Source organism: Buteo buteo, chromosome 2, assembly GCF_964188355.1.
Source record: "Buteo buteo chromosome 2, bButBut1.hap1.1, whole genome shotgun sequence".
Taxonomy (NCBI): domain Eukaryota; kingdom Metazoa; phylum Chordata; class Aves; order Accipitriformes; family Accipitridae; genus Buteo; species Buteo buteo.
The window spans coordinates 12,349,965-12,375,095 of NC_134172.1; the positions used below are offsets into that span (position 1 = coordinate 12,349,965).

The 25,131-nt window shown below is 38.3% G+C and overlaps 1 protein-coding gene across 8 annotated transcripts in view; it reads right to left on the reverse strand.

Moving 5' to 3' along the window:
• Window positions 1-25,131, reverse strand: part of LARP4B (La ribonucleoprotein 4B) — a 60,300-nt gene that overhangs the window by 18,756 nt on the left and 16,413 nt on the right. Inside the window, exons 2-10 of one of the 8 annotated variants that reach the window (XM_075045749.1) lie at window positions 24,438-24,604; window positions 22,688-23,410; window positions 22,421-22,555; window positions 9,161-9,308; window positions 8,817-8,978; window positions 6,538-6,619; window positions 5,477-5,613; window positions 2,083-2,186; window positions 162-272 (exon numbers count right to left, since the gene is read on the reverse strand). In XM_075045749.1, coding sequence (XP_074901850.1) covers window positions 162-272; window positions 2,083-2,186; window positions 5,477-5,613; window positions 6,538-6,619; window positions 8,817-8,978; window positions 9,161-9,308; window positions 22,421-22,501 — 825 coding nt within the window. In that variant the 5' untranslated portion in view covers window positions 22,502-22,555; window positions 22,688-23,410; window positions 24,438-24,604. Of the gene's footprint in view, window positions 1-161; window positions 273-2,082; window positions 2,187-5,476; window positions 5,614-6,537; window positions 6,620-8,816; window positions 8,979-9,160; window positions 9,309-11,226; window positions 14,855-22,420; window positions 22,556-22,687; window positions 23,638-24,437; window positions 24,605-25,131 lie in introns of those variants that run through there. The other 7 variants (XM_075045758.1, XM_075045723.1, XM_075045741.1 and 4 more) reach the window with 7 other exon arrangements.

A 25,131-nucleotide genomic window follows, 5' to 3' on the forward strand; every position in this document is an offset into this window, starting at 1 on the left:
ACTGATAACTAGACATTAGCTAAGGGGAAGATGGTTTTCAGAGGTTTGGGTATTTTGCTTTTTAAATTGCTACACATTTGTAATGCAGTTTATGACCCGTCAATCCACCCTCATCCCACCCTTATTTACTGTTATATTCTAAAATGCTTCAAAAATGTTACCTGCTGTGCATCAGCTTCTGATTCAAACGTGATGAACCAGTTGTCATTATAGGCAAACTCACAGTTGATAAACTTAGGCAAATTATCTCCTTTGAAAAGTGCTTCAACCTCCTAAGAAAAGTGGTTTTGATAACAAGGGAGAGAAAAGAGTGGAAGAAAAAAAATGGATGGACAGAAGAAAACATCAATTTAATGTGCAGAATTCTGGAACTCTAGGTAAGAAAGATAAAAAACACTTTTGGGCTTACAAAACAAAACTGAACTTCAGAACACCTGCAGCAGTGTTAGCTCTGTCCAATCACTCCACTAGGTAGATTGAATTCGAACAAGCATTGTCTAAGGCCATACTGCAAGTAGAAGTTGCCTGATCCCTTTAAATCAGGGAAGATAAGCTATTTAGGCCATACAGAGGCACTTAAATTTGGCATCAAGTACAGAAGAATGTCTATTTCTCCCCTCTCCCCAAAACAATGAAGCCACATGAAAACCTGTGCATGCTGCATGGGATAGGAGAACCCCACCCTTTGAGCAGACACCTGAAGATACACTTTAACTCAAAGTGTGTACAGATTAATATATTTGAAACAGGGTTTATGTTACCTCAAAAACAATCAGCTAATTTCTACAGAAAAAACACACGTTGGACTTCATATTTGTTTTAATCCATTTCCATATATTTATTTTTTTTTGCCACACAGCTGAGGCGAGCAGCAGCAAAAAGCAATCCAACTTGGGAGGCCTTACAGTATTTTGGAACTTTGCTGCTTAAATAAAGCCTGACCATGCTACACCAGAAAACATATCCTATTAAATCTGGCCAGGTAAGTCTAGATTTTCCAGTCTGTCAAATATAAACACATAACATATAAAACACTTCACTTCAGACCACCTTTGTTGAAAATTAAGACTCCTCAGAACTTTGTTGTTATTAAGCATTTAAGAGCAACCACCCTGTGCTAATATATCCAACCTAACAAACTGATGACAGAAAAAACAAACAAACAAACCAACCAAATCTATAATATTAAAAGCTAGGCAGTCTTTGAAACGTTATATTTCATTTAGAAAGCTAAAAGCCGCTGATATTTTTAAGGTATGTATATAGCATATCTAACTTCCTCCAATTCCTTTTAGCATTTTGTTTCATGCTCCTGTTTATTAAGGCCACTTAGTTCTTTATTATGAGTTTTTAAACTGCCATACTTTTTATTTTTGTATGAAGACCATCAAGAAGAGCAGCTCTTTCAGAATCTTTATTCCTCCTTGTAAAATTAAATAAAGGGGAAATTAAAATATCTACCCATGATCAAGCATCTGTGCGTCCTCCTCCTTTTTGAAAATTCAAGATAGTTTTCCTAGTCTTTCCATTAGTCATAGTCCCAGCTACATCAGAGTTGCATTGAGTGTATTTCACACAATCACGTTCTCCACTCTCTCACACTCATTCCACAAGCCAGCATAGATCCTTCACGACTTGTTGACACCTCTACCCTCACCATTATGGAAATATTTGCAAAGTTTCAAGTACTTCACCCTAACAAGCTTCAAGGTGCAGCAGTGGCATTTTCCATTCTAAGACTTATCTTCCCTCATCTTCACTTGCTATTTATCCAAGGAGCTGAGCACTAAGTAATATGGTTAAGCCACAGTCCAAGAAAATTATGGTATCTCTACCAAACACAGCATTGTCAGTTTTTCAGCCCTCTGCAGAGCTACAGATTTTACCACAGTCTTCCTATAAGCAACATGCTTCTATCAAATATATTTATTATCCAAACACACACAATAAACTAAGGTTTAGAAACATTGTTAGAAACTAACAATGTAGTAGGAAATGCGATATGCTTATTAAAATCTGGAAGAAATCTAACTTCCAAATCCTAAGGGAAAAGCATTCTTTACTGAACAATTAAACACTTACTTCAATGGGGGTAGATTCAGGTACTTCACGTAAAATCACAATACAGCGATTCTGATTTGGCCTAACTTTTTCTCCCTTCTCATCCACTTGGACTAAAGGCAATGCTAAGGGAGAAAAGACAAAAACGTGTATTAGATGTCAGCAATCGTAATAGCTTTGCACACTGAAAGATGTGGTGGACACAGTTTTACAATGCAAAGCTTTTCGTGCTAAACTTCAAATATTTTTGAACATTAAGAAACAAGCAGAAGATGACTGAGGATACTTTCAGACATATGAAACTGAGTAGACATGTTCCTTGAAATCTCCACACTCTTCCTACTCTTCCAGCCTAGAAAATCCCAATTCATTAGCTTTTTCTTCTAAGGCACACATTGAGTCATGTTCTTTTTTGATTCTTACCTTAGTGGTAATGTCCAGTAGGCTTTTCTGAGAATTTAATCACAGAATACCAGGTTGGAAGGGACCTCAAGGATCATCTGGTATTACCTGTCTTGGGAAAAGCACAGTCCAGGCAAGATGGCCCAGCACCTTGTGCAGCTGAATCTTAAAAGTGTCCAATGTTGAGGAATCCACCACTTTGCTGAGGAGATTATTTCAATGGCTGATTGTTCTCATTGTGAAAAGTTTTTCTCTTGTGTCCAACTGGAATGTCCCCAGGAGTAACTTGTACCCATTACCCCTCGTCTTTTCCATGTGACTCCTTTTAAAAAGGGGGTCTCCATCTTCTTTGTAGCTACCCTTTAATACTGGAACACGGTGATAAGGTCTCCCCTAAGCTGCCTTTTCTGAAGGCTGAACAAACCCAGTTCTCTCAGCCCTTCCTCATGCAGCAGGCTTCCCAGTCCTTTGATCGTCTTTGTGGCCCTTCTCTGGACCCTCTCCAGCCTGTCCACATCTCTTTTGTACAGTGAGGACCAAAACTGAACACAGTATTGCAGGTGTGGCCTGACAAATGCTGAGTAAAGTGGGATAATTACTTTATCTCTGCTGGTGATGCAACCCAGCATCCTGTTGGCTTTCTTTGCCGCAGGAGCACACTGTTCACTCGTACTGAGCTTGCTGTCCACCAGGACCCCCAAGTCCCTTTCCACTGAGCTGCTCCCCAGCCAGGTAGATCCCAACCTGTGCTGCACTCCTGGATTATATTTTCCCAGGTGTAAGACTTTACACTTGTCCTCATTGGACTTGATCAGGTTCTTGTTAGCCCACTCTTCCAGCCTATCCAGGTCTTCCTGCAGGGTGGCTCTCCCTTGCATATGCTTCCCCACTCAGTTTGGTATCATCAAGGTACACTTGATCCCATCATTCAGATCACTTATGAAGATACTGAACAGCATTGGGCCCAGTATTGATCCCTGGCGGACCCCACTTGTGACAGGTTGCCCGTTTGAAAAGGAGCTATTTACCACCACCCTCTGGGCGCAGCCTGTCAGCCAGTTCCCCACTCACCACACAGACCACTCGTCTAGACCGTAACACATCAGTTTCTCTAGGAGGAGGCTGTGGGAAACCATATCAAAAGCCTTGGAGAAATCCAGGTAGACAATGTCCACATCAATGCCCCACGCCAAATGAGCAGGTTACTTTGTTGTACAAGGCGATCAGGTTTGTCAAGCACAATTTGCCCTTGGTGAATCCATGCTGGCTTTTCCCAATCACGTGCTTCATTTGACTTGTGATAGCCCCCAGGAGGATTAGTTCCATAACCTTCCCAGGGACTGAAGTAAGACTGATGGGCCTATAATTTCCTGGATCCTCCTTTAAGCCCTTTTTGTAGATGAGGGTGACCTTAGCCTTCTTCCAGTCTTCTGGGACATCCCCCAATCTCCATGACTTCTCGAAGATTACGGAGAGCGGCCTCACAAAATCAGCCAACTCTTTTAACACCCTTGAGTGGATAACGTGAGGGCCCATTGATTTGCAGGGGTCAAGCTCCTGTAATAGTTCACATACCAACTCTTCCTTCATGGACGGTGGGTCCATTTTTGCATCAACCTGGATTTTTGTTCCCAAGGCCTGGAGCCCAAGAGTGCTGGTAGAGATAGAGGTGAAGGAAGTGTTGAGAACCTCTGCCTTTTCAGCACTGTTGGTGACTAATTCACCTCTGCTGTTTAACAGTGGCCAATATTTTCCTTCTATTTCTGCTTGTTGTTTACATACCTGAAGAACCCTTCATTGTAGTTTGATACCTTTGGCCAATTTCAATTCCAGCTGAGCTTTTGCTTTTCTAACTGCATCTCTGCATGCCTTGGCAATGCCCTTGTAGTTCTCAACAGGTATTCATCTGCTTCACCATCTCCGGTACACTTCTCTTTTGGCTTGGAGCAGACTAACAAGCCTGCAGTTAAGCCAAGGGGGTCTCTTGCTCTGCCTACGTCCCTTACTTTTAAAGGGGATGAAATGTTTTTGCGCTTCCAGGAGAGCATTCTTGAAAAACTTCCAGTGCTTGCTAACTCCTTTATCCTCCCATGGAATCCTTCCCAACTGAGCTCTGAGCAAGCTGAAGTTTGGTCTTCTAAAATCTCAAACCTTTGTCTTAGTACTAACCTTCAGCATGCTCAGTAGGATCCCAAACTCCACAATACTATGATCACTGCAGCCAAGGCTATCACAGAGATATTACAAGCCAAGGCTACCACAGAGATATTACAAAGCAGGTTTTCTTGGTTTGTGAGTAGCAAGGCCAGCAGTACCTCATTCCTGGTTGGCACATCTAACACATATATGAGGAAGCAGTCCTCTGTGCATTGCAGGAACTCGATGGATGACATGTGAGCTGCTCTACTGTTCTTCCAACAAATGTCTGGGTAGTTGAAGTCACCCATAAGAACCAGGTTCTGTTGACCTGAAGCTTGCTTAAGTGACCCAAATACTGCTTTGTTGGCCTTATTGTCTTGGTTGGGAGGTTGGTAGCAGATGCCTACTGTAAGATCCCCCTTGGAGATGACCCCTCTGATCTTGACCTAGAGGCATGTGATAGGGCTTCCACTATTGCCACAGCCGACTTCTATTTTTTCAAGGTTCTCCTTAACATAGAGTGTGATTCCTCCTCTTCTTCTTCCCTGCCTGCCTTTATGAAACAGCCAATAACCATCCATCACAACCTTCCAGTTGTGTGTTGTCCCACCAAGTCCCACAATTTAAACTTACATTATTCTCTTTTACGCAGATTACTCAATACCTCAAACATGATGTAGCTTTGATAAAACTGCAGTCCTTAATTGTGATGGTCTAAACTGGAAGCTGCGTGCTCTATTTAATGCTTTACAGAAAAAGGATGGCATTTTATTGCAATACATAACAAGAAAAAGGACGAGAGATTGAAAATCCAGATTAAGAGTCCTACAGCAACAGCCAGAATGCTTTCTAGCATTGAGGGATTTTTACTTACATCTCAGCACTTCAACAATCAGATCCATATCAGTACTGAGTTTCTTGACATGATCAAGGTTTGCTACTGTCATTATTGGCACATACTGATCGCTGTCCATCTGTGATATAAGGTACATGTCACTGGCAAGATTTTCTCTGTTGGGAGAGAAAAAAAAAATTGGGAAATGTCACAGATGTAACTTTTGCCAACAAACTTGAGACAAAAAAATTCATCACATAGTACAAGCCAGATTCCTAAACTAAATTTTGTTTTCAGCATTTTCACCAGTTCCTCAGTCCATTCACCTACTATATTTCACTTCCTAGAAAACATGAAAATGTCTTTTTTTCCCTTTCATGCAACAGTACTGGCATCTTCCTGTTCAAGCAGCCCATTACCCCCCCCCCAAACATGTAATATTGTTAGGAGTTTATTACTTCAAATGACCACTGACTGTAACTGGTTATGCAGGAGTATACAGATTAGGAATTATTCTAGGTTATTAAGACATGTGGTTTAGGATGTTTTTATTTGGACACAAGCACTGAGAATAATTAAGTACAAGTAAGCTGCTTTCAAGATCTTGCATCAGTCTGTACCGGAATGTGTATGCTTCAGAGCCCTTACCTTTTTTTTTTTTTCTTCCTTTTTTAAATTGATCCTTAACTTAAAATATAAAGGGATCTACAGATGCACATACAAAAATTCTACTTTGTATCAATGCAAATTTTAAAATTATTAGCTTAAACAAAGCCTACCAAATGGCTTAAGTTACTCAGTTTTAATTTGCAAAAAAACAGTAGCAGTCATAAAAATTCACCTGATCTGTAATTGCTTGTAACTACTCTCACTTCAAAACAATGTATTTGCTAGCTTATGTTTTAGGCCCAGAAGTTTCATGTAAGCTTTAAGAGGTACATCAATACAATACTCTGGAATTTTGTGTTACTTCCCCCAAATTCTCATCCTTTCCACTCAGTTTTAAGTGACAGCTGAGAAATATATTAACATACATCCCAAGTTAGGTACTGGATCTCGTTAGTTATCCTCCAGTTTGCTACATTTAGGTGTATACATACCTTGATAAACAGAATTCCAGTGTTTTTTTCAGTAATTCTCGTAAATCTTCCTGACCTTCTGGCTGCAACTGTTCGTTTCCACCTAATAATTAAAATACTTAAGTTTAAAATTTAGTTCTGCTATATTATGTAACAGATACTTTAATCAAGCCATCATGTCTATTACTGGCTGTATAATTAGTAACAAATTTTCCAATTCAATAAATGTTCATTGTGTATTAGTTCACCACTCACCAAAATTGCACAGGAGCACTTTAAGACAGAAAAGAAAAACCATGACTAACCTCACTTGTTAACCTCTGTTCTCCAAATATATAAAAACTTGAAGCAGTTTCAGAAGAGCAGCTACAAAGGCATCTCAAAGTAAATACTGGACTGTCTTCCAGTCTTCGGAAACTAACCAATTCCTAGCTGACTAAACCCTGACTAATGCAGCAGACTAACTAAGCAAGTGAGCGATGTAATGGAGACACTTTGCACTTCTGGTCTCACTCTAAATGCCCAAGACACTTCAGAAAAGAGTTTAAAAATATAGTTATGAAATATCAGCAGATATCCAATCAATTAACAACAGATGTGTGATCAATTAACTATCTCTTGGTTAAGAAGGAGACATTCATTTTTTTCTTATACCTAGAAGTTTCAAAATTACCACATGGAAAACACTGATTTCATGTTTATTTTAGTTTAGACCCAATACACTACAGTCAGTTGAGGGTAAACTAATTGTGTCAGTGGGAGAACTGCTTAAAGATCAGAAGTTTAGTGTGGCTTTCAGAGATTTATAAAACATTTAGTAAACATGTTACATAAATGTAAATTAGTTTTTTTAAAAAAGTGTTTCACACCAACTATTACCCTCTACACCCTTCCCTTCTTCAGTAACTTTCATCCTTTTCTTCAGCTCTCCTAAACCTTTCTTGTTCCTAAAGCAACTTTTAATTTTGTCCCACCATTTTGTCCTTCATGTGTTCTATTCTGACGCAGATAGTGCCAACACATGAGAAATATACATATCATGTACTAACCACTACTTCCCTTCCCCACCTCCTCTTTCCTCCTTGCTCAAAACCTAGCAAAGACCAAAATTCTATGCATTTTTTAAAATAATAATTAAAAAAATAACAATCAGCTTTCAGAATTGGGACCACGTGTGTAACTATTCAACAAGGAGTACAGATCCAACCTGCTGTTCAGCTGCTTTACAACACTATTCGACTCTTGTTAAAAGTTAACTATTTTGGGCACATAAAGGACAGGCTGACAAGTTCTAACACTAAGCTGAGGAACACTGTTCCCTTCTAGAGTGCTAGGCACCATTAGTATCATTTTCTATTTGCCAGTTAGCTATTATTTAATATTCCCCAATAGTACCCTTACGTAGAAGAGTCAAAGAGAACTTTCAGTTTTCAACACAAGCAAGGATGATGCCACAACTGTGTCTGATTTCAGTTGTCTTGGTTTCCGACTATTATGGATGCTATACTGGTCATTTTAAATACATGTTATAAAATCAGCTAAGCACAATGAACAAGGAGCAGACCTCATGAATCCCAAGAAACACCCAGCACATTTTCCTCTCTTTCCCATCCCTCATCTCAGTTCAAGTAGAAATCCTACATGCATCTTGCAGACCTTCTGTCCCTTTCAGTGAAATATAAGCATGGCTGAATCTCTATGCTAGTTTCCAGAAGTTTCTTAAAACATGCCTTCTGGTATAGACTACACCTACTAACAGTTGCACTGAAAACAACCATGAAAGTTCATTAAAAAAAGTATGCAAAGAAGTTAAGACTAAATTGTTGTTTATTTTAGCATTTTAAGTACAAGACTTATCTTTTGACACATTAACATTACTACTCGAGACACAAACGGTATGCGAATTTCACCTCAGTACCTGAACCAACTAGAAACATGCAGCTTAGGTAGATATCTAAATGTAAACAGCTACACTAGGGACTTGCATTCAGAATAACATTTCAGAAAACAATACTCAGTTATATCCAGAAGTTAGGATCCATTCTGTGCAGTATCTCATAAGGCTTATACTCAACAGGAGGAGACTGGTTTCCAAAGGTCTAAGCCTGAGAGCAAAAGAGACAGGATTTTCTGGCGTCTGTTTACAGAACAGATATATTGAACAACCGAAGTGGTGTCACCTTTCTTTTGGTTTGGGTTTGTTGTTTTGGTTTTGTTTTTTTTTTAATTAATGCTCACTCTTCAACTCAAAATATATTTTCTTTTTTAAAACCAAATCCAAGCAAATAGCTTTCTCTTACCTGTCTGGGTGGTTTCATGTATAGACTCATACTCGGAATGATCGAGAGCCAAAGGGTTCATATCCGTCTGGTCTGACACTGAAACAGCTGGTGATGGCTCCTGCAGCTCTGTCAGCACTGCATTCTGATGCTTTTTGTCACCATCACCATTAGCATCCAGTCCTGCAGCAGAGATGACAAACACACTGAAAAAGCATTCCTTCTAATCACAGTAATATCATAGTTAACACTAAATCTGAAGTAAAGTTGCTTACTTAGTTGCATTTTATTTTTATAACAGGAAATTAAAATTGAGAAAGTTCTGCACTTTTGCTGAAGCAACAGCTAGAAACTCTTATTCATACCTTCTTTACAAGAATCTGGAGGTTGGTCAGGTATTTCTTCCCACGTTTTGCTCACGCTACCATCAGTGGCACCACTTGCTTCCAAGTGTAACATATGATTTCCCCACACCTTTGCATTAGGATTTAACTCAGAAACCTTGGTTGACTCCTACAAAAAGAAATTTCTTTGATTATGCACTTTGTGGATGCACAGCATGCATCTGTGCATATATACATACAGTCTCAAATAACAGTATCAGATGTACAACTCTTGATTGTATTGTCAAGGTTTTTTTCACATCAATATATATAAACTGAGTTGCCATCCCATAACCATTTACAAAAACAATTGAATTGTGCAGCACAGAATTCATTTCCCTGATTAAGAATCACCAGAAAAGGCTAGACAAGCAGTGCAAACTACAACAAACATTTCATTCTTTGCCTTTGACAGCCTAACTCAACCTGTACTTGCCCTAGACTTCAGGCAGTTCTCTAATACAAATATTAACTCAATGTTGACTATATTGTTATTGTATCTGTTTCTGTGAAATAACATAAAAACCCCTAAGAAAATACAAAAGCACAGGATTTTTTTTTTCCTGGACTTATATAAACATGTTTTAAGGAAGCATTATGGAAAATTGAAAGCAATGAGATGTGCATGACACCTTCTGTCATTACTTCGAGAGAAAATACAGAGCATTAACAAAAATTTTGGTTAGTTTTCCCCTAGGCAGGACAAAAAGAATGAATAACCAGATCCAGTTAAATCATCTTTAATGAGCAGACTTTAGTCTCCTTTAACCTGGATTGGAAATGGATACATTTAACGGTCATATATAACCATTATATAAATGGTCATATTTGTGCTTCAGAGAGATTGCTCTCTGCAGTGTCAACACCTACAATACTTTTTTGATAGTAACATGAGACAGTTTTCACTTGTTTTGCTAATGTTTGAGCAAAACGCATTAAGTTATTGCATACCCAGAATATCTTTGGTATGTTTTAATATGATGATTATACTGGGAGAGAGTATTGCTCATAGTAACACATACTAAAAAAGCTTATTAAAATCTGTTTTGCGAATTTAGCTATGCTAGGAACATTACAGAGTTTAAGCACAGGCACTTCAAAATTCCATGAAGCTTCAATTATTCTGAAACACATGCACTCAGTCATTATCATAGTGCATAGAAAACACATCCAGCAGGTAAAAAGATCTAAAGAATCTCAACTTAAACACACCTACTGAACGATAGAGAAAAGACTTATAAAAAGTGGAAGTGCTCAACATAACTACTTGAATAGTAAGGATTCAAAGATGACAGCAAGTTCCATCAGTTTCCATTTTTAATACAAAAAGTTCCCCCAGGAGATAGCAAACTTGGCCTCTAGTACAACCCACTGCTGGCACTGCAACCACTGGACAAGGTCAGAGCAGCTGCTGGAACGCAGTCAGTGCAGAGAACAATACTAAGCACTGGTTCTGCTCAGCAGGGAAGAAAGAGGAGCAGCAGCCGCCGCAGGTTGGCTTTGCTTCTTTCTTACTCCAGCTAGCCAAAATCCACTCTAGCTCATTTCCCACGCTTCTCCTGCAGCCACTCCTTTCTACAGCACTTCAGAAGATCATCTCCAGATGTGAGCAAAAAGTTTCCTAATTGCTACCAAGCAAGAACTTTAAGATTTCAGGAAATCCACAAACATTTCTTCCTACATGAAGGTCAAGAGCACTACTAACAGTCTGGAGAAGGTTTCCCTTCGACATATGGAAGCGTCCATCTCAAGTTCATCTAGAATTGAGAATCTGCAATCAAGATACTTTGCCCAACATTTAAACTTTCACACAAGGTAAACAGACCAAAAAAAGAAAGAAAAAAAATTATCAATATTCAGCAACATTTTGAACTACTACATTCTGTATAGCACTCGGCTTTGCAAAGGAGAGAGAGAATGGTCAGCTTCAGGACAAAATAACACATGATATATTTAACTATCTAATGAAACCAGTTTGACTTGGCTTATTCCAATCCCTAGCTTCTGCTTTAAGCTTTAACATCAAATCACTTCTGCAGAATACTTACAAATTCATCTTTATCTTGCCATCCCCAAATACCAACATTTGCTGGTGCTAGCAGCTGATACGGGTAACTTCCCACGGCATACGAAGTACCTGTTAGATCTTCAGGTTCGTTCTGGAAGTTTTCACTAACTATGCATAGTCTATCATTCTTCACGGTATTGTTAGAAATTGTATTATTCCATAAAAAGCCCATCAGATATTCACCATTACCAGCAGTAACAGTGTCAGAAAATAGCTCATTTGTCCAATCGGCACTGCCAGTCTGAAGACTGATGAAATGTGACCATATTTCAACTTGGGGATTTTGTCTGTCCAGTTCATAGGAGTGCTCTTGGTCACTCGATATATCTTCCATCAGATCCAATACACACTGCTCACTGCCTTGCTGAAATCCTGCAGCACCAGGAAAGGCACCGTGTATTTCATAGGAAGGAGTAGCAGCGTATTTGTCTACCTGCTTTGGGTCAACAAAAACTCCAAGCTCTTTGTTTGAGAAAATCTTGTGATCTGACTGCATCTGTTCCCAACTTGTGGTCAAGTCATTCATTTCATTATTTAATATGTAACTGCTGTTTTTCAGTTCAGTAGCCTTGGCTTCCAATTGCTTTAAATTCCCTGTGGTAAAAGCTTCTAGATTCCCAGTTGACATGCTAAAACTAGTGAGGCTCTCCTCCTTTGAGCAGATGCTGACACACAGTTTTACTTCACCATCCTGAAGATTACATTCACTTACATCACACACACTTTTCTCATGAGCTTCTGATCCTACTTCAGTAAGAGGCCCAACAGAAACTTGGGTGTTCCTGACCTCTGGCTCTGGACTGGCACAGTGACATACCTCAGGCTCTTCCACTGGTTTATCATGCACATGGGAATATGAATTTTGACACAAAGAAGGTAAACAGTTATGGGCTTTATGTAAGAGATTACTGGCATCTTCCATATTTTTAGTGTCATCTATCAATTTTACAGTCTTGTACATACAATTGTCCAAAGCTACAGGTACAGTGGAGTTAGAGTGAGTATTCTGATCGTGAGTCAAGCCTTTATTGCAATTTAAGAAGTTTTCATCACGATCAATAATGTTAGTACCCAAATTCTGTTTTACATTTTCTGCCTTGTTATTAATTGTCTCGTTTAGGTGAGCTTCAAGTTTTGCTTGTTTTACAGATTCTACTACATCCCTAGCTATTTTGGCCGAGTCAGTCCCCACATTCCATTCATTTTCCACTGCATGGAAGGAACATACATCCTGTTGCTCACCTTGTCTACAGTTTATGTCCATTTTGTTCATATCCTCATGTTCCATGGACACAGATGAAACACTGGTTTTGTCATCTGACTTTGAATATTTGCATACTTTACCTTTATTCCCTGGTGACTCTTTTGAAATATGAGATTCTAGGCTGTTTTCCTTTAGGAACGTTTCATCTGCGCTTGTGTTATATAGTTCATGAGATGTCAAAGTACCATCACTTACCCACGATGGAGTTCTGCTCAAGCTACCAGCTTCCTCAAGCATGTCGCCTTTTAGCTCAATGATACTCACACAGACATCTTCCTCCATGCCACTGTGGTTTGCAACTTCAGTTGATGTCTTGTTTTCAGTGCAACCCTTAATTTGAGTTTGAAAATCAGAACTTTCTTCCAAGTTTTCATGCATTTCAGTCATATTCAAAGCTTCACAGCTATGCAAAACTGTACCTGTGCATTCCTCTTTATCTTTCAAGAACTCTTCCAAAATGCTGTGATGTTCACTAGAGTCAGGTGCAAACATCTGGCTACCATCACAAGTTCTTTGAAATGTTCTCTCTTCCACATTTGAGTTTATTTCACTTTCTGGCTTTGGGAAGCAGCCCTCTTCAGCAAGTTTTTCTACACATTGACTCATCGAAAAAGAATCATTGTCCATTTCACATAACTCTAATGGTAATTTAAAGTTACCCCTCATGTTCTCTGCCACCTGTTTAGTATTTATTTCCCTTACAACACTTGAGGGATGCCTACTTAAACCAAATGGTACAATCTCAGAATCATGACTTCCCTCAATTTTTCCTGAATTACATGCTCTACTGTTTAACAATGCACTGGAAATACAATCATTGTGTTTCATGTTTTCTGAATTAGGGCTGTATCGGTCCTCTTCAGCATCATCTGCAAATTTTACTGAATCACAAACTCTATGGGGTGATTCATTCCAACTGACAGCATTACCTGTGGTATATACCTCCTCTTGTCGATTCTCAGGGACGACTTCATCATATACTTTTGCTCTTAAGCCATCTGTTACTGTATTGTCAGTGTCAAACCTACACACCAGACACCTGTTAGCCAGTAAGTTATCATAAGATTGGATGTCTATGCTACAATATTCTTTTGTTTCCTTTTTCTGCGCTTTTGACCTATCCTCTTTTTTATACTCAAACAGTTCTTTCTGTGAATTAAACTTAACTTCCACTTGTGCCGACTGCTGCATTGGATATTCCTCCCCAGTGTCTAGAGGTCGTGCCATGCTGCACATTCCTTCATCAGTAACAGCTGAGTTATCTATGTCTGCTGCAGTCTCTTCATGCACGGTAGCTGGCAGCTCTTCATCCCCTTTCAGATCTTCAGCATCTACAACACAAATACTGTAAAATTCCCTATCTTTTGTATTTTGTCTGTTGTCTACATCAAGATAGGAAAATGGGGATATTTCTCTATATGAACTTGAAACTTTTTGTAGGCTGTCACTCTTGCTGTCTTCAACATTTACTGTTCTTTCATTCTGCCTTGAATGGTCACATGTAACTGCATAATCCTCCAGAAAGTTTCTATTTAAGGAAATTTCACCCTGTAAGCCTTTGTCTAGGATGCCTGGTGCATGTGAAGCAGAAATATGATCAAACAAGCAATGCTCTTCTGCAGCTACATTTTCATTATTAGTATTACTAGTTTCTATATTGTTCATGTGCTGACCATTACTACTAAATTTTTTAGGTGCTCTTTTTTTAGTTACCCTATCTTTCTTGTCTTCACTTTTCTGCAGATTTCCGTATGTACCAGAGACCTTCAGGAGGTGACTAAAGGAATTAAAGAAGGTAAAAGGTCTGTCATACGTTCTCCTAGAGCTCTCACGGGGAGTATTCTCCATGCTTTTGTATGATGGATATTTTGCTTTTCTATCCCAGAACCCAGATTTAGAATTTGACACTGCGCAATCATCACTACAAATGCGTTCAATGCCGATTATAGCAGCTGCCCCATTAACTGTCCTTCCCACTGTATGCAGATCCTGGCTTTCCACAGTTCCTAAAATTGAAGATAAAGTTTTACTTATCCTTGACTCTGGTGCTTCCTCTTCCACAGATTTTTGCAACAAGCTGGTTTTCTCCTCATTCGTGCTGTTACTCAATTCTTTACTGAAGCAGCAGCCCATGTTCAATAAGTAGCGTCAGAGGAGTCTTCTCATTGCAAATCACCTTCCTCTATATACTAAACTAACTTTCTACTGCTATTGAGGAGACAAGCCAACACCCAGCTGCCAAAAATAGCACACTTTAAAACCATGCAGGGGTTCATATGTCATTGCCACTCAAAGTCCAAATCCCAGTTGCTGAGCAATGTTTTAGTATTTCATCATATGCACTGCAATATTCAAGCCAAATAACTCTCCTAAAGAGATTAGTCTGTTTACAAGTATTACCAAGTCTTATGAACTTCCATTGTTTAATTTCCTGAAGAGTTTCCTTCATCCAAATCATTAAAATATTTAAATTACATCTTTCACAATGTCCTTGTGTGACAAAAAAACTGCTTGCCTTCATATTTAATACAACTCCTACTTTCTATACAAGGATAAATGCATTCTGGCTTCACACATTTAAATCTGATTTGAAGACTAAACTAGTGGAAGCTATTAGATCAAACACATTTTGGACCATTTTCTCCTTCTCCTCCCTTCCCCCAGAGCTGAACCTACACCAAGATTACTTCTTTAGGAAAAGCAGGCTAAAGATAGATAAGACCTCATGTATTCCATTGAACAGTCATTGTACGTTATCAGAAGCTAATTCTGTTCCAAGCCTTTTTTTATTTGTTATCTACATGAAAAAAAAAATACATAATCCCTCAGTGACTTACAGCACTGGAAGGGGCCTCAAGATCATCTAACCATCTCATGGCACCGTGGCAGGATTAATTATACTTAACCTCCAAAATATTTGTGCATTCTTTTACAAAACACTCAGACAGATTTAAAAGGTAGTTCAACTAAATGCTACTTCTTCCAAGAGTCTGTCCCCAGTGTAAGTTTCCTTTGTTGTATGTAAACAGTTCTTTCTGACCTTAGGACAGCTAGAACATCTTTATACACATGTATTTATACATTAGAAGACTTATACTACTGTAAGCCCCTTTACTTGCTAAAAAAGTGGTTGTTTCTTCAAAAATAAAAACCTAATAAAAAAGCTGAAAATACCCAGCAATCTTTTCTGCTCTAAACAGAGTTGTTCTTATTTGCCTTTACATAACCTTACATCACTCAGACCTACTCTCAAATCTGTTGCTATTATTTCAAATTTACACCCCATCCTCCAGAGAGCTTGCAGACTGTACCACTATGGCACCACTCTACTCCGTTACTTAAAAGATACTGAAAACACAGAAGAAAGTAAGACAAGACAGACCCTTAAACTATTTCAAATGTTCTTTCAGCTATACATTGAATTGAGTGCTATTTTTCAACTGGTTGTGCACCTTATGGCAAATTTAATCAAGATGTACTTGAACTAGAGTTTTAAGTTAGCCTTGCAATTTACCTTCACTGTATTCATATAGCAGTATATAGGGGTACTAAGGCTAATTAAAGCAGTTGCCTTTCAACTAACTAGTAAGAGATCTGTTTTAATTTCTACTGTAAACTGTACTTGCAGGGTAAAGGCTGCTTAACATACAGAGATCCATGCTCTAATATTCCACTATCATTACTTTTTTTTTTTCATGATTGTCATTGTGACCTTCTACAGCTGCTTTCATGCATGCCAAGTCACATAGCCTATGTAAGGTTTAAGAAATAAGTCAGTCTTATCTATGTTGTCTATATGGTCCCTGTCACTGCCACACTGCAAGATTTCTGCTCTGTTTCCAAAATTTGGGGGGGGGGGGGGGGGGGGGGGGGGGGGGGAGGAATCCATCTCTACCAGAGAAGCCCACAGTCACTTCTTACTTTAAATCTCCTTTGCTTACTTTACTTCTGACAGAAAATCTACTACTATCAACATAGAAATAAATTAAGCATCAGTTCCTCTTTTACTCATTCATATATATTTGGTAAACTCAGTTCACATCCATTTAAAGTAACAAACAAAAAAAGAGAAGCAAGCATTTTTTGTTTACTGTTGTCACCTGAAGATTGAGAAAAAAAACAATGCTGCACTGAACCACAGTAAGCAGAACCAGGCTGGATTAAAATCAGGTAGAAGATAAAAAAAGAAAAAAAAAAACCACCACCACCAACAAAAAAACCCCAACCTCTTGCTATCCCAAACTGTTCACAATCTTATGATAATAACTTGCAAGTACAAGGTAGTACTAAGCAAGTGCAGAAGCACTCTAGAAATTCAAATGTTTCACTTTAGTCTGCACCACAGTCACTATGAAGCACTCCTGCTGTAATAGTAGTAGAGTTCACATTTAGCAGCATAAAACAGACTAGAGGTGAATCTCTCTTCCTTATACAGCGTGAAATGCTTCTATTCTCTGCAGCTTTTGCAAGGTATTTGAATACTTATTTTCAGTCATTTCTTATCCTACTTCTCTTTATAAATACTCTGTGTAACATAAAAAATTGGAAAGCTGTAATATCGCCACCAACGCAGCTTTTTCTCCCCAGACAAGTATTCTGCTCATAGGACAAATGAAATCACAAAAAAATAATGTGCTTTAGATTCTTAAACACAGGTTACCGTATATTTAAGTGCCATATAAACTTAAATGCCATAGGCAGACTCAGATTTGTATACGTGCAAGAACCATATTGGCTAACTTTCAGGGGAAACCTCCTATTCACCACTAATCCTCTGACCATAGAAAAGATTGCTGAATTGGCTAGGGAATACATGCCCTCCTCAGCAAGTCTGCTTTGAAATTGCAAAGTAAGAAAAGAGGAATACTACCCTGCCCTCCCTCAGCTTATCCAATCCGTGAAGCCTCAAAGTGCCTCCAGATTCTTAAGGACAGGAAGTCTGATGCATCATTGCTGCCATCTGCTGCATTTTTTTTAATTCTCCCGTGGGACAAAGTTATTCAACATGCTTGGATCCAGACTTAAAACTATGCCAAGTCACTCCTCTCTTTAGCTTTCCCTGGAACCAAGTACAGGGAAAGGGGGAGGGAGTTACTTATAATAGTTTTTTTGAAGAAATGCCACGAGCAAACAATTCAACTGTTTTTAACGTCAGCATAAAGTCTCAGTAATACTTGCGAAGTTTACAACTACTCAGAAAACTCCCGTCAGTTAAACAAATAGCAAGATTTCTCCCTCTGTGATTTAACCATTACTAACTACGTGCTTTCTAGAGAGGAACTAAGTGCCTTTGAGAGACGAACCAGGGCAAAGTCCACCTTTCCAGTGCCTTAACAAGCACTTCTGCTATCAACTAATGGGGAGAAAATGGGTGAAGCAGTTTAGGCAAGCAGAAACTTCTTCCAGTTTTCCCATACCCTTCACCTTATGTGCAAAGGCACATTTTGTACCTGTTCCTTTGGTTTTATCTAGGAGTTCCAGTTATAATTTCTATTTTTAAGCACCCACAGTGCACATTCATTAAGTCACATTTCTCAATACTGTTTATTGTGGGATCACCATAAAAAAACCCCAGCAACATAAATTTAAGCTGAAAATGCCACGCTGTTGTTATGCTATATCACCTGAGGTTGGTTGTTTAACCTCTAAGACTCAGTAAGTCTTAAAAACCTTCTGGCTGAGCTAAACACCACCACTGACTCGATAAGCACCATAACAGAATTTGTGCTTTGCCACTTCAGAGCCCAGCTCAGGCAGGGGGTGGGGTGAGGTGGATTTTGTTTATTTTGGGTTTTTTTCCCTGTATACATATATGTTTTGGCTGTGGTGTATTTCTCATCTACTCAAAGCCTGAATAGGTATTCCCTCTCCATGAAACGAAACTGCTCTGAAGCAGCACTTTCATAATCTGAATATTTTTTTCAGTAAGTATTTTAGTCCTATGTCCTGGACACACCTACACAGAAGGCACGAAGTCAACATGCTTATTAACAGGGGTATATCTACTTGTCTACTTTCATTTCTACATGTACCTATTCCTTGCCAAGGAATAAGGGTTTATCCCATATATACTCTCACAGAACTAAGTTTTAAAATATAGTCTACCTTTAAAGTTACAGTAGCACAAGTTAAAACAGTCCTTACAACCTTCTGATACCTAACTTCATTTCTGCTTTTTCTATAATAAAGTCATGCAACCATAACGAGCCCTGAAAAAACAGTGATTATTCTGCATTCCCAGGCCATACCTGATATCATGCCCACCACCAGTTAAGGGAAAACTGAAGAGCAGAATCACAACAGACATTGCAACATCACTACTGCAGGTTTTTGGAAATAGCTGGTCAGATAGCTTAACTTTCCCTCCAACATATCAAGGTTAAATGGACTGTTAAAGAGTTTAAATACACATTTTACAGATTAAAGCAATTAAACATTAGCATTAGAAGTCATCTACAGGTGCAGAACTATTCAGCACTTTTCTTATGGTCTAAATCTACAATAATGTGACAGAAAGAGTGAACACTGAACAGTATGGATCCTTCATAACGCTGATACCATACATGTTCAGTTTAAGGTCTAATCCTCCCATCTCTTGTTTAAAGCTATTTATGACCTCTTGAATTATTAAATAACACAGGATCCTATATTAAGCTAGTAAATATGATTTCCTCAGTCCCTTTTTATTCTATGAGGCTTATTCTTGAACTGGTTGCAAAAGGATTTTTGAACAACATAACCTAGCAGCTCTAAGCCCAAGACATCCTTCCATATAATCTCCTATGAAAAACATTTTAGGAAGTCCAATTAAGTCCCATCTTAAGTGTTCTGACTTGGTAGCTATTTTTCTTGTGCAATCAACAACAATATGATTGAACTTTTATTTACAGTACCTATAAGCATTGACAAAAAACAGCACACCACATTGACTTGAATTCCCATTAAGAGAAGCCCATGGCAGCACCTGATAATTATTCAACTAGGAAGGGAATAGGTGATGCTTGTAACACAACCAGACAGCAAGTTTAAATGGCCCCATGGTAATATCCTCCACTGGAACATACCAACATTCACAGAACCTGTTGCTGCTTGACGGTAAGAATCCCTTCTAAATTTTATTTCAAATTTCCAGATCAAGTCTTCAATTCAGACAAACAAGGAAAGAAAATTGTTTGCTCCTTGGAAAGTGCTCTGAAAGGCCACATATTCCAATGTGGGTATGGCAGGGGAAGAGTTTAGGATCAATGAGCAAGGAAAAAGACTGTGCCTTTAGCACTGAAGGTTAGTTAGGTCCTGTCTGGCAGAGACAAGTCATATAAACTACCTCCACCATGGGATTTGGGTCTTGGCCTCTTCCCTCAGAGAGTAACCTCAAATTTCTAGCAGCAAAATATTACTGATTGAAAAGGAAACAGAGAAGTGAGTCAAAAGGGGTGAAACATTTCTTCAACACTGAGTTTCCTGAGTCCAGTCTGACAAGGGCTTTCTCAGAAGGGTAATTGTGAATCAGGATACAAAAAAAAAAATATCCAATGACAGATGTCACCTGAAGTGACAACGCCTGCCTCCAGTTAAAAAAAAGCCAGAAGTACCAGCATACTTAACTCCCACATTTATCAAAGCTAAGAATTTGCTAGTATCCTCTAAATTATCTACCTCCTATTTGTAAGTGTAAGCTACTATTAACAAGAAATTTACATGGATCCTCAAGTTGCCAGTTTCCTTCAATCGATTTGCGTGCAAAACTACTGGAATTCTGCCATTTAATACTACTAAAATCAGCCAAATTCAAGAGGAGCTGTTGTTGGAAACGAACCAGATAGACTTGAGTTCAATCTACATTAGGCATTAAATAGCATATAGTTTTATAGCTACTTCAAGGAAGAAGAAATGACTTTGCCTCCCTCACCATGAGGTTAAGCTTTTGAAAACTGTTAGTAAACAAGTGACCTCCATATCATTAACATAAGCAACCCTGGAAAGCGATTTCTGAAGGGTTCCATCACAACATCAAAACTTTTATTTTAATTCAGTCACTACTGACTATCTGTTCAACATTATAATAGTAGAATGCGTGTTAAGTTTTGTTCCTGCCAAAGAAAACACACTGATTAAATCATAATTAGGAAAATTTATTTATTGTTAATATTAAGATATAACAAAAAAAAAAACAAACAACTTTTTGCTAACTCGTTCCTGCACTCCATGAAGTTTTTCCTCAAACTATAGCCTTGTTCCCAAAACTTGCAAACGAAGTCCTGAAGCATGGGCAAAATATACTAATGCAAGCATGCCATTATGGAAGGGACCATCTTGAAAACAACACTTTTAACAGCATATATTGGCAATGATTCTCATACAACAAAATGACCTTCTGATGCTGTGCATGTAAGAGCATGATATTGATATAACTTTAAAAAGCCTAATAACCTACAGGTCTCATCTTTTTGGAATAAAATATTCAGCAAAGGAAAAGCTTTAATCTCGAAAGAATTAGTTATTTGAAATGCACCATTAGAGTACTATGGATACATTCCAAGATATCCAAATTGACATTAGTCCCCACTACTAAGGAAAAGAACAGACAGATTTTCTGAAATTGAAATAAATGGTTACTCTCTTCCTCCAAATAAGTATGAAAGAACTGAAATTAAGATTTAGATCCAAGTTTATATGTAGCTTTACAAAAACTCTAGCATGCCAAATTAAAAGAACTAGCATCAATGTGAAAACTGATCAAACCACCTTTAATACTAATGCACCTGCTGTAAGTGCACTGACAGTTCAAAGCTTTTGAAGCAAACCTGCAAGAGCCTCTTACTCAAGCTTACACAGTGGTTTCTTGGAATTAATGCCTTAAGTACAAGAAAAAAATTAAAAAAAAAAATAATCACAAAAGCTCAACTTTCAAAAGTATGGCACAAAAGTGGGTTCAATTTTTTCCTCTACTGTCAAAGAGACAAAATTCACATCTGAGAAAGGTAAAACAGAGCAGAAGAGAACCCAGAATAAAAAAAGGGGGGGAATAACAAACAAAAAACCCACCAGCTTGCTTAGCAAAGAACAGCACAAGTTTAGAGGGTCTTTCGAAATGCTCCTTAGTGCTTGCTGCAAGGTTAAGTGGAAGCAGCAAGCATCTGCTGCTGCTGCAAGGTTAACTTGAAGCAGCAAGCATCTGCTGCTTAGTATAGCACAGGCTAAGCAGTTAGCAAAATGTACCCTGAAACCAAACCCTTCAAGATGTCCCAAGAAGAAACATTCCTCCCAATATAGTGAACAATCAAAGATGAAAATATGGTATGAGTAGAGCTCACACACAGATCAAGCATTCAATCTTCCTGAAGACATATGCAACATTTACTGCAACATATATACACACAGTACTATCTGCTGTATGATCTGCCAAAAGCATCCCATAAAGCAACTTACTGGATCCTGCACAGTAGCACAGAAGCAACACGTGCCATTTGGCAGAACTGACTGAGCAAAATTCCTGTTACAGGATGCAACTTCCTATTTGTATGGGTTTGTATTTTTTTCAATTACAGATACATGCCAAGTGCATTTCCTGCATTTTCTTCACAAGTTAATGTGTGAGCTAGAACCTAACTCAAGATTGGTAATGCAATTCCTGCATAGCCTAAAAAGTCCTGTACCTTAAATGAGCACAAACTGTTGTAACTTGCAGTTTATTTAAATCCCATGTAGGGCTGAAGAAAAGTTAAGTTGAGGCTCCTACTTGGTATGGAGAATTAGCCACCTTCAACAGCTCTGCTCTAGCATTTTATGTTGCAATGCTATCAGCCAACTGTCTTCTAAAATGTTCTGAGAAAGTTTTTTACTATGTCTTAATCAAAATTGTGTTTCATGCAACACTTACACCAGGCGAGTATGTAATTATAATACTTACTAGATGAGAACCGTCTTTAACTTCTTGTACTTGCTGCACCTGCGGTTCAGCCACAACTTTAGTGTCCTGATCAGAAGTCATGAGCTGTCTGCTTTTTGGCTGCTCAGAGAGAACTTTACTGGTCACCTTTGTAAGCTGCGGAAACAGGAAGACAAAAGATTCTGTAAGTGGTTGCTGAAATTCCTGAGAGCCCACAGCCATTCCAGACGTGCCATGTCGATTCAGGCCAAGGTGCAAAGAACTTCCACACAACACAGTCAAGATTACCTATTCAGAGAAAACGTTATGGCAGAAGGTGAGGATAAAGTGATCTTGCAGATACACTCAGCTCTCAGTCGCTGGCTGCCTCAGGAGTGCAGATGAACACTTGCCACAGCACTGGGCAGGGAAATTCCACCGGGAAACTTTCACTCGATTCTCACCTTAATAACTCAGATTAGTTTTCAAACCATGACTTCTTCATACCACCTGGTAGACTTACTTAACTCATTAAGAAGCATTTAGTCACAAACCAACCTTTGTCTTCTACAACTACTGACAGTCACTTAATCTTTGCAAATTTTAAGCAGCATGTTACAACAGTTCTGCTAGATTAGTAACGCTCAACAAGTTGTTCTGCTCCATCATCCTAAAATGTTATTTGATTAGACAAGTAGAAAACTGAGTAGAGTTGAAAGTCTGACACCAACTTCGCTTTGAAATTTGATGCTATTATTTAACACCGTTATTAAAAAAAAAAAAAAGGTCTTTAAAAAAACCAAGAAGAGCTCATTTAAAGCATAAAGTCTCAGAAAATAAATATTGGGATGTAAAGGCAAGGTAATTTTTTAATTTTCTTTTCTAAAAGGACTATGAGCAAGTTGTAATATGCGTTTTGAGTTACTTATTCATGCGGAAATCCCAGTACTGCATCTGTAACAATGTGTGAGAGACATTTATTGTCTTCAAGTTGGTGACACCACACTTCAGGGTAAGATTCTCTACCATCTCCTTAAAAAAAAAAAAAAAAAAAAAAAGTAAAGATTTGCAGCACATGGAAGGTAACGCTATGATTCCTTTCTTTAGCAGCATAAGCTCCTTTCAGGGCATCTTGACTCCAAAAGACTGGAGTTACAAAGTATATCTTTCAGTTTGGCATTATGACCTTCCATGGAATCTCCTCTATGCTATGGACAAAAGCCTTTCTTACAACTGATTGAATACATTCTGAAGTTTTCAAATAAAATTATGACATTCACCTATGAACTGATTCAAGCATCTGTATTATGGGATTATGCAGAAGGTAAGATATTTTGCACACACAGCTGAAGAAACATACTGACATCCCCAACAGGACAAAATATTCAGCTTAGATGAACAGTTGCTTATCACTTCATGCTACTGATGTAAAGTCAGGATGAAAAACATGTTTTTGAAAGAAACACATGCACTGTGTCACTGTTATATTCCTGGAAGTTTTTTTTCCTAACACCCTGTCTCTCACCTTGGAATAGAAACTATTACAGTAAAGGAGAAATGACACAGACAAAAAAAACCACACAAAAAATGACATTAAAAAAATTATACTGCCCCTTACATACAGTGTTACACACACATGAACACACACGGAGTCTGCAAGGCAGAAAGTGTGGAATTCATTCAGGATGTTTGTATTTTATCAAATAACCAAAAATCATCCTCAGGATGAAAGCAATTTTTCAAAAGCTAGTATTAAATAGGTAGACTCTGTGCTGCTCAAACCCACGCATTGGAAGCTGTATGCACATTAACACTGTGGAAGGTGTCTAAGCTTCTTGGAGAATGCTTCTTAATATTCTTTAAAGAAAGTGGTTTTAGCCTTTTAAAATTTTGGATTAATGTTTTTCTAAAAAGACTTCTTATACATTTTGTGTTTGCTGTATATAATCTCCACTGCTGTTCACACTAACCTTGAGCATGCACATTAGTATAGATTCCCAAGCTAAAGTCTACTTTACAGAAAGACAAATGTGTTTCAGTCAGCGATGATGTTACCTACTCAGCATTTTGATCCCCAAATCAATGCCAAGGTACTTCTTTGCATCCCTCTATGTCGCCTGCTTATCTCACACATTCCCATTCCCTCCTAAGATCAGCTTGTCCCCAGTCATGCTCCAATCTCTTCCATCCTCTGGTATGTAGCGTTAGCACCGGTACTTTGTAAATCTATGGATTGTGGAAGGAAAACTGCTAAGAACATGTGAATCTATCAAACAAGAGTAAAATTCCACTACACATGTCCTTTAAAGCATTTGCTGACTGGCCATCAAGCACAAAATATTCAGCTAAATCATTAATTTCAGCTAAGGTTAGACAAGTTGTTAGCCAACTTGATAGATAAGACGACTGCAATGTGCACATTGCAACTTCAAATTTCTTGGGCAAGCCACCAGCAATCAGAGCAGCATATCATTCTACAGCTTTTCAGAAGTCCTTTAGATGAGATTACACAAGATGCTTATCACATGCTAGGTCTAGATTGAAGCTCTGGGTAACTTTGTTTGGATTACTCAGACTAATAATCATATTCTCATCAGTTACACAGATTTGTTGTGATACACCCTACACTAAATCCACTCACCTTGCGAGCAAATTATTTTTAATAACTAAAATGCCAAACCCGTATCATTAAGGATCAAAATGGCTCTCAAAACAAGTGAGATACTATTATACTCTGTTTAAAGAGGATATTC